The following is an 18312-nucleotide window of genomic DNA, read 5'->3' on the forward strand; positions in this document are numbered from 1 at the left end:
ATACTTTCGTGTGTTTTTATCCACATTCTCTCTGATTTCATTCACAGACATTGCCCCTCTCCAATAGGCAACAAACAGAATTATTTTTATGTGTTTAACTATTTGGAAGCTTTCTTACTAAAAAAAAGTTAGAAGGCAATGGTAAATTATTCAGCCCCTTTTCTTCTTTCCCTAAACTATCTTCAATTCATATAATCTGTTTCTAGAACAACTTGTTTCTTACTTTTAATCACACTGATTGTCAGTTTTCTACAGTGATTGAAACTGAACGTAGCACTCAGGATCTGGTGGAAGGTTAATAATGCCTTTTATTATGCACGCTGTCTACCTGTGAACACATACTAAACTTACGGTGGCTTGTTCACCTCTCACAATAGAGCTGTTGCTGGAAAATATTTACCTTGTGATTGACAATCACTTCAGGTCATTATTACTGGTTTTTGGTTTTGGGGGGATTTTTTTGGTCAGCTTGAGTTTTTCATTAGTTACTCTTTTTCCTTTCTCTGGCTGTGGGGCTCTTTTTTTTTTCTTTCTTTCAAAGTAAGTATTCTGCTTTAAGTTGGTCCTACCTTATAAGTGACTTTCAGATCTACAGCCCTGGTTTTGATCCAGAAATCAGGATCGGTCCATCCAAAGGATTTCTTCACAGTGTCATGGCGTGGAAATCCAACAAAAGCATCTCAGCCTTGATGTGGACCAAGCAGAAACTAACAAGTAAACAGCAAGTTTTGCTTCTCCTGTTCTCCCCATTTCCCCATCTTAATTACTTAACCCCCTAATCCATGCTGTCTGTGATTTCTTTCTTTTGTTCAAGCAATCTGTATACATTCTATTGCCAAATCCTATTAACTTCACCTGTAAAAATATTCTAAATCTTCCCATCTCCTTTCTGTCTCCACTATTAAAACCTTTGTCCAAACCCTTTCTCTTACTCGGCCTTTTATAATGGCCACCCCCTCCCCATTCATCTCCTTGTATCCAATTTGGGCCCCTGGCAATCCATTCACCACAAAGAAATTAAAGTTGTCTTTTAAAGGTTAAATTAAATCACATCTCTCCCATTTCAGCTGGAAGCAAGGTCCTCTGTAGCCCAGCCCAGCCTTCTTCTCTTGACTCTATTTCCGTCTCTTAACTCCTTTCCCACTAACCTTCAGCCACTAACCATCTCTCTGTCCTTCCCACCAGATCTGCCCTCAGGAATGGCTCTCACCTTGATCTTTGCATGGGCAGCTCCTTGTTGTTGTTCAGATCTCAGTTTAAATGTCACCTCCTCAGAGAGGATCTTTCTTAAATTTTCCATATAAAGTAGCTATTCACTCACTGCATCATATCATCCTGTTTTAGTTATCTTCGTGACACTTTTTCCTAACATATATTTTTGTGTCTGTTTATCTGCATACTGCTTGTCTCCTCAAACTAGAACCTAAGTTCCACTGAAGCCAGGACCTTCCCTTTCTTGTTCAATGCTGTATCTCTAGAATAGAGCCCACGGCCAGACCAGGCACAGAGTTGATAGACATCAGTAAATATTTGATAAATGAATTCTATTTTATTTGTTTTTTAAGCTTTGCTTCTTGTTGTATTGCAAATTGGCTTACTTTAAATTTTTTTTCTTCCAGTTATATTGAGCTATAATTGACGTATAGCACTGTATAAGTTTAAGGTGTACAGCATAATAATTTGACTTACATACGTCATAAAAGGGTTGCCACAATATCTTTAGTGAACTTCCACTATCCCAGATAGATACAAAATGAAAGAAATAGAAAAAAAATTTTTTCCTTGTGATAAGGACGCTTAGGGTTCACTCTCTTAACAACTTCATATATAACCTATGTGGAGCTGGCTGGCCCTCTCTGGAGTCAGAAAACCCTCGCTCCTGGGCTCTCTGTGTGCCTGGAGCCTATGGACGCCCTAACCCAACTCCCCACTGCAGGACTCTCCGCTTACCTGCGTGTCTGCAGGAAATAAAACGTCTTCTCTTGCTGTGTGTTTACCCTGACAAAACTCATCGCCCCAGGAGGTAACCTGTCTCATAGTACCCTAACCCTAATCCTACCCTCACCTCCTGCCCTTATCAAAGCCCTAAAACCTATTGCTCAGGGAAGTCCCTGACAGATCTTACAACCACTCAGGTACCTGTGCAGAAACTACTCCTTGTGTGCACTGCCCCCCTCCCCCCAGTAAAAGACCCAGCACACCCATCCCCAGTGCTCACGCTGGCACCTCTCACCTCTGTGGCCCACTGGTGCTTATCCAGCGTACCTCCTAACTGTTCCGAAACTCTCTCGGTCTCTGGTGATTCTGTACCAACCTGCGTGTCACCGTCACGGTGCTGTGTGCCCACGACAAGCTATAGCAGCGTGAATTATGTTTATCGTGTTGTATATTTCACCCTAGTACTTGTTTATATTTTTTTCCTTTTTTCTCCTTTTAATTTTTTAATTTAATTTTTTTATTCTTATTTTTTATTGATGTGTAGTTGATTCACAATGTTAGTTTCAGGTGTACAGCAAAGCAGTTCAGTTACACATATTCATACAAACATATATATATATATATATATTCAGTTTCTTTTTCATTATGGCTCATTTTATTTCAGTTTTATAGTCCTGTCTTGCCACTGTTTACAGGTCAGCTGGAACTTTACCCCTGTGTCCTTGAGTATTGGCAATGCTACCAACTGAGCTTCACCTGTGGGCTTAGTAAGGCATTCCAGATCCCTCTGTCTTGGCCATTAATGAGCTATTGAATTATAGAGGAGAAGATGGATCCCAGAGGGTTATCATTCAATGTAGTTGCCTCAGAACATCTAAAAACTAAGGAAGGATAGCTTTCCCGAATGGTAGGCCATTCAGACCCAAGTTTCTGATAGTCATGTGATTAAAGTTTCTAATGTATTGTTTGGACTACTTTTTAGGATTTTTGTGTTGCTTTCAGTAACTGTCTCAGCCTGAGATATTCAGGTGTTAGAAACTACTGATCTCAGAAGGTCACCTGAAGGGCACAATCCTGGGCTTCCGAGTGGTGTTGCCCGTCAGTGAGAGTTAGAGGGTGCATTCCTTACCCTGGCTCTGGGGAACTGTCCCCTTGTTTATGGTGATTTTATGTCTTCCTTAGACTTTGGCTATTGGATATGCTAGCTTTCCCACCTGGATGTTAGCATTTCTTCTCCTCTTTTTTTTTTTTTTTTTTTTCCGCTGCTCCCATTCTTCCAGAAGAAGCCTTTGCTCCTTCCATATGAATTCAGTTCGCACAGCATGCCTTTATCTTCCACAGTGCCTCTCTCCATCTTGGGCTTAGTGTTTCTTTGGAGCCTCCACCTCAGAGCTCAGAGCTCAGAAGGCTGAGATGGTCCCTCTATTTCTACTCCGTGTTGTCTTATCTTCATGTATGGAGTTAAGATGACTGTCCTCTGCCCTGCTGTTAATGGCAGTGGTGTGAAGGCTCCTCCTTCCCTGGAATGCTGGTGGCACTCACTGCATTTTTCTCTGCTAGTTCAATAACTGACTTTCACCAGTCAGGGAACTCAGAGAATGAGACAAGGACAGGTGCCTTCCTCCACTTTGACTTCTTTCTATCAAGACAATAATCAATCCAAAGTCATCAAAGCAAACAAACAACAACAAAAACACTAAACAGAATTTTTTTTTCACCCCCTGGACTTACCAGCCAGAGTTAAGTAGTGGCCATGACATACTTAGAGACTCCAGTGATGATTTTAGGAACCAAGTGGGTACGTGGCATGAAAGGTGAATCCATTCCTAATGACACTCTTGATTTCACTTTTGAAATGAGAAATTTATTTCCAAGAAAAGAAGTTCAGATCTGCCCAAACTTCCTTTGGTTCAGCTTTGATGATTATCCAGCCTATTGGAAACAAAAGGCTGAAATGACCAAGTCCTTAAAGGTCAAGACAACATTGTTGACTATCATCATTGTGCTGTACATTAAATCTCCAAGAACTCATTCATCTTGCATAACTGTAGCTTTGTACCTTTGACCAACATCTCCTCATTTCTTCCTCCTGCCCACCCTCCACTCCTATCCCCTCAGAAACCCGGTTCATTGTGGCCTACTTTTCACTATATGTATTATATATGTGTGTGTACATATAGTTATAAACTTTAGATACATGCAATTTTCTATGTCAAGGCTATCTCAATAAAATTGTTTCAAAAGTCCAGAGAAATACCGGTCACTTTTATGACCACTTCCTGCTTTTTGTTTGTGGAAGTAGGCCTAGGTAGACCATAAATACAAAAATTGTTGTATGACAGACTGGTTTTTCTAGCTGGGTAAAGAGATTGCCTTTCCAATTTTTTAAATCAATATATTTGGGAAGAGAGGATAAGACAGAAAGAGACAGAGGTTAAGAGAGACAAGTAAATATGTGGAGAATGGGCTGAGCAGGTTGACTAGTAATGGAGAAAGAGGCTGTCACATCCAGTACATGGATGCCAGTGTAGGCCATGCTAGAAAAATGATTGGATGGATTAGAAGAGCTTCCTTATCATTCCTTATTTGTTAATTCATGTTTATTTAACATTTATATCGTAGCAAGCGCCATTGTTTCTGATAATTACTAGGAATGCAAAAATGAGTAATATGATCTTTGACCTCGAAAAGATCACAGTTCAGTGGGAGAGTCAGACATTTTTTGAAATTATGGATATAATACCAGGTAAGGAGCATTGCCATAAAGATATGTAGGTAGTGTTAAGGGGTCAGTCAGTGAACAGGACATGCATGAGTCCTGAGCTCCCAAGACTATGATGTTGAACTTGAGGGGTTCAAGATGAGTTAAGAAGTCATCACTCAGCACCGTGCTAGGGGAAGGCTGGGTGTTGTTGGAAATGAGAGTTTCTACAGTTGAACTCGGAGAATCCTGGGTTGTGGAGCCGAGAAGAATTAAGAATTAACCATGCCAAGAAGGATCACAGGAAATGAAACAAATAAAGCTGCCTTGGGGAAGGAGGGGTGTCAGGAAAAGCTGTCAGAGGAGATGGGCTTTGGGCTCTGTCCTCTGGTTAAGTCAAGGAACTGTAGGGCGCTCAGGAGAGGGAAGGACCAGCACTCAGAGTTGCTCAGGTCTTCTCCACTAGCTGCATCCCTTTAAAGGGTTTTGGAAGCTGTGTCCACAAATAGCCAGACCCTCCTCTTACCATCAACTGATAGATGGAACAGCGTTGGCCAGGACATCTCAGACACTCTATACTTGTCCCTAAAAGACCCTTAAAGTGGCCTCAGGGAGGGAAAATAATACTTCATCCATTCTGAACAAATAGGAAATTGCTATTTTTAAGGTTTGATCGGAAAGACACACAGCTCCCCTCCCATAGGGTACACCCCGCACTGCTCAATTTATCTGTGTCAGAAACTCCAAAGGCTGAATTGATTGTGCTGTAAACTGAACCTCGGGTTTCATTCCGGGGACCTGAAATGTGACCCTCCATCCACTAAGCCCTCCTGCCTGGGTTGGTTTTTTCGATTCTAATAGGTTGAAATGTTTCTGCAGCTCTTGGTGCTGTGTCTGCCTGGGCCAGAAAATGCAGTTTTGATCAAATCTCATAATAATATGGGGAGATGTTGAAGATGAACGCCTGTTGATGATCCAAACTGCCAGAAAGGGAGATACAGAGGAGAATTTAATAACCTGAAACATGGTTGCACAAGAGTGATTTTATTTTCAGCTGTCTCTTCCGTGTACTTGTTTCCAACCCAGGGTGAGTTTTGATGAAGGCCACTCCTGGGACAAGTGTGGCTTCACTTCACTTCCTCTCTTTGTCGACGGGGCTCTGGTGGAGGCCGGCATGGAGACGCAGATCATGACGTGAGTACTTCTTTGGCTGTGGTCAAAAGAAGCCCAGAGTCTTGGGTTCTACTTCCGTGGAAGCCACGACTTTCCCCAGGGAAGCTTACAGCAAAGTGCTAAAGTTTTGTTATCTGTAACATGGAACTATTAATGCTTAAACCCACCAATTTGGAAGACTCCTGGCAGGATTAGAGAAGCTGGACTTCTAATTGAAAAGTTATAGTTTATGATGGAATTAAAGCACTGTAACACATTTCCATTGATCCCAAACCCAAGCAAACAGAAAGCTGAAGTCTTTTAGATGTGTTTTTTCTTTTTCCAAAACAGTCCAATCAGGAGCTAGGGAAGAGTCAGAGGGAGGAAAATAGCCACCATACTGAAAACAGGGGATATGTTCAGGGAAACTTCTGGAATTCATGGTACACACACACACACACACACACACACACACACACACAGAGTTGCCATTGTTCCACTTAAGATTAATTTGCTGTGAAAATTTTTCTACCCTTCTTTACAGTGAGAATAAATGGAGAGGATATAGATCTTACAGCTGTAAAAAAGCCCTGAAATACTTTCTGAATATTGAAGGAGATAGTAATAATATGATGTTGTTTTCTAAAAGCATATGAAAATTTAATTCCTAAAAAGTTGATCACCTGTGTGTGTTTGTGAGCATGTGTGTCTGTAGGGGGCCATGAGCGAATTGCTATGGTAACTTACCCTCCACCAGCAACACTGAACCCCACCTCCCTCCACCTCCCCCACTCTCAAGTGCCTGGAATACCTTGCACTTTAATTGTTTGCTGGACAGAAGGAAGGGCGTCTGCTGGGCAAGATTAAGGAGAACTTGCTGTATTGTGGAGTTCGCACAGAAAAGCTTCACAGAATGATTCTGGGCTGGTTTGGGGCTCATCTTCTTACTCTAGGTGCCCCTGCTTTTGTCTTAACCTTTGCATTCATTCATTTCTTGACAGCTTGAATCAGTCTTTGCCTAATATGATACTGATGAGCTTTGAGGAGGAGGCAAATACAAGGGCAAAGGACTAATTCCTGTGCTTTACCTTTTTACCAGAGTGACCAGTTAAAAAAATCTTTTATAACCACAGTTCTGCAGTTTTGATCCAGTGTCATAATCTAGCTCCAGCTTGGACCACTTTGCCATGTCCCTTCCCTCCACATCCGTCCTTGCGCCCAGTGGTTGACCAGGGACTCCTTTGAGCTTACCAAGCAGAAGGAACTCAGCCATGATGGAAAATGATACACATATTGGGGAAAACAAACCAACAAAAATCTAATCCCAGGGCTTAGGGCACCTGAGTTAGGATTCTGTATAGTCCTGTAGCTCTGAAATACCTGCCCAGTAGCTCCCCATGCTGGACCTCCAGTACTTCCTGTGTAAAGTTGAATCTCCTCCTCCTTCTTTCTCAAATGTTGATATTCTAAGAATTTTCCCCTTCTTAGGAAGTTCAGCAGGAGCATGGAGAAGGGGTTCCATGTCTATAGGATTTGTCTAGAGAAAGAGTCTGTAGGACTCCCAGTGTCCTCATTATTTAAAGAAGGTTCACAACAGAAAATTTCGGTGGTTCCACAGACTGTCTTTAAAATTATTTGGAACAAAGGCAACAAAGAGTGATATTTAAGTTATCTTCTTTAATTCCCTCTGAATTTTCCAAATTGCTAGTACAACTTTAACTCCAAGGATGGTGAATTGTGTCTTTTGAAGACTTAACTCTTAAATTGAGCATATGCTGTATGTTAGGCATGTAGGCTCTCTGGTTGGAAATTGAAAGGCATGAGGTCAAACCCTCTGAGGAGCTGCTGTGATCCTCCCAAAGGGTCTAATTGTGTTCATAACTGGTATCTTTAGATGCAAACTTGGGTAATGATAGGACTTCTCTGGACAGTTCTGTTGTAAAATGTGAGCAAGCATTTCCTGTAGAAATTGTTGTTCAGGAAATGAAGCTTTAATCTGAGTTGTTTTCAGTAATTTCTTCTCATTCTCCTAAAATATACCCCCAGTGGAATTGTCTCACCATCTAAATGTTTAACTAAACTTCCTGTAATAACAAATGGACTCTATTCGTAAGCTATCAAGTCTTTTATTAATTAAGAGTCAACAATAATTGTACACAAGTTTGGCTGTTCAAGACTGTATTTAAGATATAGTGTGTTATTAATGCTTAGAGTCCAAAGCTTCATCATTTGATGGATACACAGCAACAATATGTTGGATAAATACAAGTCCTGGATGTTCAAAGACAGTATCATAATATAAATTTTATTTCTAAAGCACACATGCTTTGATAAATACACATGTATAGTGAACATATATATATATATATATATGCATGCATATATGTATATATATATGAACGTATATGTGTGTATATATGTATAGACATATGCCCACATATACATGTACATATACATATACATATACATATACATATACATATATATATACAGACATTTAGACAAAAGAAATACAATGAGAGAGAAATCCCAAGGATCCAGGGTCATGGCAAGACCTTCACAAAGTTATACTATTAAAAAAAAAAAATGGTGGTTCCTGTGTGCCTGATACTATTCTAGGTGAACAAATCAAGAAAAAGCCCCTGTCCTCATGGACTTTGCATGCTTGTACATTAAATAAAGATGACATACACATGACTCTGTCATGCTACTCAAAACACTCTGCCAAGAGATTGCAATATTTTCTTAATAATTCCAGGAAGCATGTCACGGAATACTAGGAATACCACCATCTTTTTTCATAAGGATCTCTGACCATGCGCTGACTTTTCCAGATTATTTCCCATCCTTCACTTAATCACGAGATATAAAAAGAAAACCTTCCTTTTTTTCTAGGACTTTCTCTAATATGGCCATCAAAGAGTTTCGAGTACTGAGTTCCAAGTTCAGTAAAGCAAAGAACACATATTCAAGACAGTTATGGAATCTGCTCAAATTCATCAAGCCTGATGTGGCTGCTCACCACAATCAAATACAAAAAAATTTTTTTTTGCTGCAAATAGCATTATTTTACTATTTTTATGGCTGAGTAATATTCCATTGTGTGTGCGTGTGTGTGCACACACACGGACACACACACACACACACACACACACACCAATTTCCTTTTCCAGTCATCTGTCCAATGGACATTTAGGTTGTTTCCATGTCTTGGCTATTGTATATAGTGCTGCTGTGAACACTGGGGTGTAGGTTTCTTTTTGAATTAGAGTTCCATCTGGATATATGCCCAGGAGTGGGATTGCAGTTTCATGTGGTAAGTTTATTTTTAGTTTTTTAAGGAACCTCCATACTATCCTCTATAGTGGCTACACCAATTTACATTTCCACCAGCTGTGTTTGAGGGTTCCTCCAGCATTTATTATTTCTAGACATCTTAAATCTGACATGGTCCTAGAATGTTGGGCAGTGAAGATATGTATGGTCCTGAAGTCAGGTGTTCCCAAAGAGACATACTGGTCCTCCTTTTATTCTGTTTTCTCCTCATCTCACAACGTGATTTCTCCGGCGTCCTCTCGTGTAAGGCCTCCTTGAACACGTTCCTTGCTTGTCTTGGGCAGAACTTTGAACCATAGCACATGTACACCAGTCTCTACATGACCTGGCATTCCCCAGCAAGTTTAAGGCCACAGTTCAGGTTCTGTATTCAGCTCATCTTAAATGGTATTTATTTTCTTTTTCTCAGTTTCGGGTGGAGTTTAGCTGGTCACATGGATGTGAGGGAGAGTGACCTCAGGGCCAAAGCATTCGCTGAATAGACGAGATAGCACTACTGCTTTTCCTTCCTCTCCAGGAAGACACCAAGGCATGTGGCAGAGCTTCTGTCCTCCTCCCCTCCTCCCCTCCTCCTATCTTGCTTATGGAGCTCTTTTAAATGCTAGTAAATAGAAAAGGAATGGGAATAGTGCATCATTTTTTTTATATGAGATTTGAGGCAGAGGTATTTTGTTCTTCATAGAATTAAGACGAGCCTGGAAGCAATCAACCAACTAAGTATAAACAATTCAAGCTACCTATTTTCAACTTTCTTTTTTAATTATTAAATCCAAAGTTTCTCTGGTATGTAAGTGATTCAAGACTCTTTGTACAGACAGAAGGGTGGACCCTGGAATGACTGCCAAGAGGCAATTTCTGTTTCTGCCTTCATTTTGAAAAGGGCTTTAAAACCAAATGGCTCACTAAGGGCAATGAGTACTTTCCTCTCGTGGAATGGCAGTGACAAAGACTAAAGCAGGAGTTCCAAAAATTTAAATATGCCTTAGGAATTTTGAGGACAGAAAGTCCATTTGGGGACAAGGTTGTTTAACCTTACCATTTAACCAAAATCTTATTAATGATACGGGCTATTTGAGTTCTGTATCCTTCCTCTTTCTGTTAACCCTGAGTCCGTAGCTCACCTAGGGTCAAGGAGAAAGACCCTTGGCTCATTCACACTAAGGTTTTATTGCCTTATCTTGTTGCCTTTATTTGGAGGATTTAAATATTTATAAGTTTGTGCTGGTTAATGTTATGTGTTAACTTGACTGGGTCATGGGGTGCCTAGATATTTGGTCAAACATTTTTTTGGTTGTGTCTGTGAAGGTGTTTTTGGATAAGATTAGCATTTTAATCAGTAGACCCGGTAAAGCAGATGTGGGTGGAACTTATCCAATCAGTTGAAGGCCTGGATAGAACAAAAAGGCTAACTCTTCCCCGAGCAAGAGAATTCCTCTTGCCTGACTGCTTTTGAACTAGGACATGGCTTTTTCTTGCCTCCAACTGAAGCTTCCACTTTTCCTGGTTCTCAAGCTTGGAACTACACCATTGGCTTTCCTGGGTCTCCACTCACCCTGCAGGTCTTGGGACATGTCAAATCCCACAATTTTGTGAACCAATTCCATGTGATAAATGCCTCTCTCTCTCTCTTTCTCTCTCTCTCTCTCTCTCCCCCCTATTCATTCTGTTTCTCTAGAGATCCCTGACTACAGCTACATAGTTCACTCATCCAAAAACATTTTCTGAGCTTCTAATATATTTTAGACCCTTTTAAGGGGTATTAAAAAGGTAAATACAATTCTTTGTATTTTTAAGGCACTCTCAGTCCCGTGTGTTGGGGGAGATGAGATACATGGTCATCAAGAAAGCCTAGTTATAGAACCTGGATGTAAGTAGAGGAAAGTGAAAGCTTCCCACGTACGGAAGGTGACAGCTGAGTCAGTCTGGAAGTTTCAACAGCAGTTCACTGGTGGAAAGCCAGTTAATAGGCAATAGGATGTAAGCTCAAAATCAACACACATTTTTAACAGTTTTGTTGAGTACTGTAACCTCAGTGTCTAAAAGAGTGGGGGTAGACACATGGTAAGAAATTTATGGATTGAAAGAATGACTTCAAAGCAAAGAAAAGTGCCACGAGAGAGCATGACTTTGTGTTAAGGTGGTGAGACTACGAAGGGTGTTAGGATTATGTTTAGGAATTTGACTTATATCCAGAGTGATTGTCTTGAACCTGAAAATTTGGAAACACCACCCGTGGAGTGCTTTCCACTGCCATTAGGATAAAGTCCAAAACTCACTGAATGGCCTAGACATCTCTACCCTGAGTCATTATCTGGGACCTCATTTCTGGCCCCCATGCTCTGACCACTCTTCTCTGATCTGCTGGTACCTTCCTGCCCCAGCATCCTTGTCTGTCTATCCATCTGGAATGTTCTTGCCCTCCCCACTTGAATGATCAGGTTTCTAAGTATCTTTCAGTTCTCAGCTTTAAGTGTCAGTTTTTCAGGCATACCTTCCTTTAGCCAGCAGATCAAGTTGGGGCCCCATGCTCTATGCTGTCTTAGACTGATATTTTTTTTTTCGTTTACAACACTTCAGGAAATACATATTAATGAAGATGGCAGTTTGTGTGCAAGCTTCCCTCTCCCCCTTCATCTGCCCTTCAGACAGACAGACATGTGTATGTATGTAAACACACACACACACACTTTAAATTCCCTCAAGGGAGGATCTTTGTGTATCTTATTCTTTGAGTGCGTGTGCATCAGTTTTGTGTGAGCGCTGAGGATGCAACCATATATATGTATTGAGTGAATGAATGAATGAACACATGAATCTTATGGTCCCCAATGATCTTACCACTGTTGTGATTAGAGTGGCTCCTCTGGCCCATGGCTCTAGCATTGTAGGGAGTTGATTATAGATCCCCAGTGGTTCTGAATTGCTCTAATCAGAATCCAGTAGTTACAAGTTATGGGAGCCTGGGGCCGGGTCGGAACCAGAGCAGTCTGTCTGTGTGCAGACGTGCGTACAGTGGGTGATGGGGGAGGGGGTGGAGTGGCAGGTGGGCGCAGAAGGGCAACTAGACAATGAGGCTGGTCCTGGCAATTGACTTCTTATTTCCTCCACCTTCCATAGAATCTCTCGAATTCCTACATCTCCCAGAGGCCAAACCCCAGAAGCATGAAACACTATGGCTTTATAGGGGAATCTGTGTGAAGAGACAGCCCCCAGCTTGCAGGCATGGGATTTGCTTACTTTTATTGCTCGTTTTTTCCACTGTCTTTTCAAATGTTATTATTTCAACATCTCCCTGGTAACCTTGACAGGAGCCATCTAGTCTAGTCAAATTCACAGTGAAATGTGACCATTCTTATTACTTAAGGCTGAGAACTGGGTTGGATGATTGACAAGCCGGAGGACCTATTGCGTCTCAGGCAGTGGCTCTCCAGCTGATGAGATGCCTGTGGCTGTCAGAACGCGTGGACCTCTTTGGTCCGCTGTTGGCCCCCAAATTAGCACTTTAAAGAGCACTCTTTTTTTTCCACTTGGCTCAGATGTGGACTCAGATCGAAAAACACTGTTACCCTGCAACCTCAAAGCAACATTTGAAATTCTTTCTTGATAGGAAATGTTTGAACCAATTGGCTATGATTTAGCTGATCTCTTACAGGGGCCAGGGAGAACCTAGCAGCCTCCCAAGGGAAAAAAAAAATTCCCAAAGGGTGCAGGGGACTCAGCTTCCCTGGAAGAAAGCAGATGCTTCTGACCAGGAGTGAGCTGCAGCTAACCTGCGTCTGTTCCACACCTTCCTTTTTGTGTCAGGTATCTCTCCGAGCTCTTTCTCAAACTTGATTTCACTGGCATTTCCCAATAACCCTGCCAGGTAGATCAGATTATTGTCACCAGGCGCATGAGAACACTGAGGCTCAGAGAAATTAAGTGCTCAGCTCACACCTTCAGTAAGAGGTAAATTGAGAGCCAGAGAGGCGAATTTCAAGCTTTAGGCTCGGAGCTGAAATCTGAGGAAAGATACTAGGATTCTGCAGGGTTTGTTCTGTAAAGGATGGGGGTGTTGGGGGCAAGAGTGGCAGGATGCTGTTCACTCAGTGTGGATGGGTGCCCACTGTGCAGCCAGACAGAAGTCACGGCAGACCCATTCAAGCACAATCTATTTGAAAAAAGATGGCAAACACGTGAAAGAACTGGAAGACAAGTAAGTGGTAAGGGATGGGACCAATTGTAGCTGCCACTGGATATCAGAGAAGTGATTAAAAACAGAGGAGCTAGATAGGGCTTTGTATCTATGCAGGGAGGGAGGAGCAAGGGGGTTCTAGGTGGGGGAACGGTGTGAGCAAATACGGAGCAGTAGGAACAGGAACGAGACTGGCCTGTAGATGGGAGAGTGAGAGGCAGGGAGGGCGAGGATGCTCTCAGCAAACTGTCTAGGGCCAATTGCCTCCGTGAATCCCTGTATCAATCCAGTTCTAATTGGCATAAATCTCTGATCCACTGTTCCACCAGCAGAACTAATAGCCAAAGTGAAGGGGGAGAGAGAGTATTTTGCCTAGGAAGTTATGCAAACCCCAAAGCTGCAGAGGTTAAAAAAAAAAAAAAGCAAAGACCTTCCTTTTACTTAAGAGACTGTGACCACATACTTAGCAGGGAGCATGCTCTTAAACACAACCTTGGTGCAACATGGAAACCCAGCCCTGAGCTTAAATGCATTGTTTAGCCTCTAGTAACTGCATCTGATAAAGTCGTTGGAAATGAACCAGCACTGCTTCCATTGATCTGTTTTTCAATTCTCTGTTGTTTGCTGGAAGAGTCTGATTTTACTTTGCCTGAAGTAAGTCATTCGAGTAATTGGCAAATCCAGTGGAACTCCCAAGTCATCGCCTCTCAGGCTGGCTGCCGGATTCATGTCCTTCAGGTTGTCACCAGACTTACCATCTGTTTGGAGGCCCCCTGAGCTGGGGCCAAGGAACACAAGGGCAGAATGCACGTCTGGGGGTTTGGAAGAGACTGGGAGGTGCTAGAAGCTGCTAGTAGTCTGCAAAGAAAAGGCTTATTTTGACCAACGAATTGCTGTGTGGGTAGGGTGGTGGCTGAGAGCAGGGGTTTTGGAGGTCCACACTCCTGGCACAGCACTCAGATTGCTTCTTACCATCCCTGTGATCTTACCCTCCCTCTGAGCTTGGGGTTCCTCATGTGAATATAAGAATTAAGTGAAACAACCTCTGTTGAGTGACATTAGAGATGTTTGCAGTCTCCATAGTCTAACGATCAAGAAATGGGCCACCTGCAAGCAAGAACTTTGGCCAACCAGCACAGGGGCAGCAGGCTCTTTCTGCAAAGACTTTAGACTTTGCCAGCCACAGGGCCTTTGACTCTCCCAAGCCGGTGGGAAAGCAGCCACAGACAGTATGTGATGAGTGGACATCAGTGTGTGCCAAGAGAACTTCTCTTGCGGACACTGAAATGTGAATATCATACAATGTTCACATGGTATAGAATATGATTCTTCATTTGTGCCCCCCTCTAGCCATTTAAAATGTAAAAGCCTCGTTAGCTTGTAGGCTGCCCAAAACAGGCCTTGGGCCAGATTTGTCCCACTGGCTTTAGTTTGTTGACCCTGAACAAGAGGACACGTGGAGCTTAATCTATTGTGGCCATGTTACAAATACCATTTGAATTTTTGACACAGTTTGTACAAATACCCCCATCCATAAACGATTCCTATTATCCTGTCTTACGAAGTACAGTTGTCCCTTGGTATCGGCTGGGGATTGATTCCAGGACACCCCTGCCATGCTGTGGGTACCAAAATCCGTGGACGCGCAAGTCCCTTATGTAAAATGGTGTAGTATTTGTGTATAACCTTTGAACATCTCCTGTATATTTTGTTTATGTTTTAAAAATATTCTATTTATTTATTTATTGTTTCCTTGGTCTTTTGGCTTGTTGTTGTTTTGGCAGAGGTAATTAGGTTTATTTATTTACATATTTATTTTCATGGAGGTCCTGGGGATTGAACCCAGGACCTCGTGCATGCTAAGCACACGCTCTGCCACTGAGCCATACCCTCCTCCCATCCCATATACTTTAAATCATCTCTAGATTACTTATAATATTTAATGCAATGTAAAGTCTGTGTACATAGTTGCCAGTGTGTGGCAAATTCAAGTTTTGCTTTTTAGAACTTTCTGGAATTAAAAAAATATTTATTTTTGATCTGTGATTGGTTGAAATCATGAATATGGAACTGGCAGCTATGGCGGACTGACTATATTTGAAGAGACGGATCGTCTGAAATGGCTTAGAAGTTTCCTCATTTCTTATTCTAACTGTACAGGCAAGTCTCACCTCTTTCAGGAAGCCCTCCACGATCCCTCCAGTCCTTACTTATTTTCTTTCATTAAACGCCTGTCTGAAGCTTCAGGGTTTGGATCACAGGCACGTTTAGTTTGGCCTGATCTTTTCTTAATGGAGCTAAATTTTGTGATCAGAAGCATCCCGCAGTGCTGAGCCCAAATGCGCATAGTCCTGCAGGCCGTCGAGCTGCCTGGAAGGGCCCACTCTGCACTGGGGGTGCTCCTTCTTGCCCCACCTCTCACCTGATGTACGCAGGTCTTCTCAGCTGCTTCAGCTGCCTCAGTGTTTATTTAAGTTGTGCTCCTGGCTCCTGTAAGATTTTGAGTTTGTGATTCCCAATTTAGACTCTCCATCCATAATTGCATACCTATATGGCTTTATTACAGTTCTTTTGGAAAGTTTTAAAGAACACAGCAAAGTACAAAGAACCTGTGTACCAACCACCTGGAATTAATAAATATGAACGTGTTATCATTTTGGCTTCAGATTTTTAAAATAAATATTCAGGGCATCCCAGGTAGAGTCGGTCTTCTTGGTATTGCCCGTTTTCAGACGCTTTCCCCTCACTCCCTACACAGATCAACCTCTCCCATGAATTTGATGTTGCCGTGAACTAGACATCCTTCTAGTACGTGCGTTAATACTTTTAGCATATATTTAATTATCCTTAAAAATAGGTGGTATTGCTTTGCGTATTTTAAAATGTATAATTGATCTAAATGTGATCATTCCTCTGTATGCTTCTGTCACTCTGTATTATCTATCTTAGGACATGTCCATCTGCTCCAGACACTTACAACACTGTGGCGTTCTGTCATGACATGAATATGCACAATTTATTTCTCTATTCTATCCATGGACATTTCGGTTGTTTCCAGTTTTGCGCTATTACAAACACTATACTCCTATCTGCATATGCCTCCAAATGCATACAGAGAAGTTCTCTGAGCTGCATACCTAAAAATGGAATTGCTGGATCACGGTGAATTGGCATTGTCACCTTTATTTTTGCACTGTGTTCTTGCTGTTTTACATATTGGTCATCTCTGCAGTTAGAGCGTGAGGTCTTTTTTAGTCTGAAAGATTCATGAGGTTGGCAACTGTCTTATTTGTCATCCTCCACAGCATTGAACATGGAAGCCTGTGCATGACTGGGGCTCAGCAGATCCATGGAGAGTGACTAATACTATTGGAACAAACTGCAAACTATTTAAGGGTAGAGGCTGAATTTTATCCTTTTTCTGATTCTTTTTGTCACTTAGTTCCAGATTTGACATAAAGTAGGAGCCTGAGAAATATAATGACAAAGGAAAACCACATGCCCCTACTTCCCCTCCTTTCTAACAGCTCTTTTATTTTATTTTTTCTAATTTTTAAAAATTATTTATTTATTTATTTTCAATTGAAGTGTAGTCAGTTATAATATGTCAATTTCTGGTGCACAGCATAATGTCCCAGTTACAGCTCTTTTAATTCCCATGTATTTTCCTCTCTTATATCCCATCTTGAACATCCATCTTCTCTTTCTGTTTCCATCTCTTGGGTTCTCCTTCAGCACCCAGCTCCCAAATCATCTTTCTCAGGTTCACAGACCACATCCCAATGTTGTGGACTTTAATAAGCTTTCAAACCCACTGAAAGAGCTTACTAAGTTTTGAAAAAAGAGTCAAAGTTGTTTGGCTATTGAATGATTTCTTTAAATGCATAGAAACATCAGCTTTCTTTCCTTTGCCTCCTCAGGTCCCATGCCTTTTAGTCTTTTTCTCAGTCTTTCCCTCTCCTCTCCCAGGACTTTTTAATCCCTGCCTCTTTTCACCACCTCACCCATCATCTCACTGAAACTAACACAGGCCCTGCGTGCAGGAATCCTTGCTGTTGATCCCCTGCCTGTTTCTATTAAGGTCTAGTTCATGTCTCACTTTCACTCTGTGCAATTCCCCGGCAGCCACTGACCTGCTTTACCGCTAATCCTTTCTACACTCTACTGGGAAAACGGTCAGGTGGCAAGGACCCACACCGACAGCCCAGGATGTGGCCTGAATTTCTGGAGGCCGACAACTGTTGGCCTCGGATGGCTGGCCTTCCCAGGATGCTGCTCTTTCTGCTTTGACTTGAAGTCGGTCCTCATCAGCCTCCTTCATAGAAGCAGAGATGAGAGCAAATGGAGGCAAGAGGCAAATGGAGGCATAAGGAGGTGGGGGGCTTTGGTTTTTCAGAAAGAACTGAGCTCTATAGAAATACTTCAGGACTCAGGAATCCACATGTATCAAGTTGCTATTACAAGAACATTATTATTTCTTTATTCCACAGTATGTGTTGAGTGCCTAGGTAGGCACTGTTCTAAGAGGGCTAGCAGCTGGGCTGCAGCATGAACAGGACAGTTAAGTTGCCATGCTCCACAGCCTCTTCTGCACCCTACAGAAGAGAGATCAATTTGGTATGGAGTTTATTTCAGCTCTAGTATTTATGGAATGTTTTCCATAATCCAGTTCTGAGCTTTTAATGGTAGTGGTGGTGGTGCTGGTGGTGGTATGTGTGTTTTTTGAGGGAGGGAGTCGGGAGAGTTGGAGGGGACAGGGGAGAGAGAGAAAGAGATTTCAAGGTTACCTGTAACTTCCAAAGATTCGAATTCTGGCTGTGGATTCTGATAATTACTTAGCTCAGTCTGAGAAAGAAGAACACTGTCAGTGAATGGAAGGAAATATCACAGCATGTTAAAAGTGTTACCTCCAGTGGGGGGTTTGTTTTCTCATCTATAGATTTTTGTAGTTTTTAATTTTTCATAACGAGAATGCATTCTTTCTGTAACAAGAGAAGAGAAATCATTTATC

At 41.9% G+C, this 18312-nt stretch overlaps 1 protein-coding gene across 1 annotated transcript in view; it reads left to right on the top strand.

Moving 5' to 3' along the window:
- SORCS3 (sortilin related VPS10 domain containing receptor 3) overlaps positions 1 to 18312 on the top strand; it is a 560208-nt gene that overhangs the window by 482160 nt on the left and 59736 nt on the right. The window contains exon 14 of the mRNA XM_006216335.4: positions 5726 to 5833. Coding sequence (XP_006216397.1) covers positions 5726 to 5833 — 108 coding nt within the window. The remainder of the gene's footprint in view (positions 1 to 5725; positions 5834 to 18312) is intronic.

This window comes from Vicugna pacos, chromosome 11 (genome assembly GCF_048564905.1).
Source record: "Vicugna pacos chromosome 11, VicPac4, whole genome shotgun sequence".
In the NCBI taxonomy this organism is placed as follows: Eukaryota; Metazoa; Chordata; class Mammalia; order Artiodactyla; family Camelidae; genus Vicugna; species Vicugna pacos.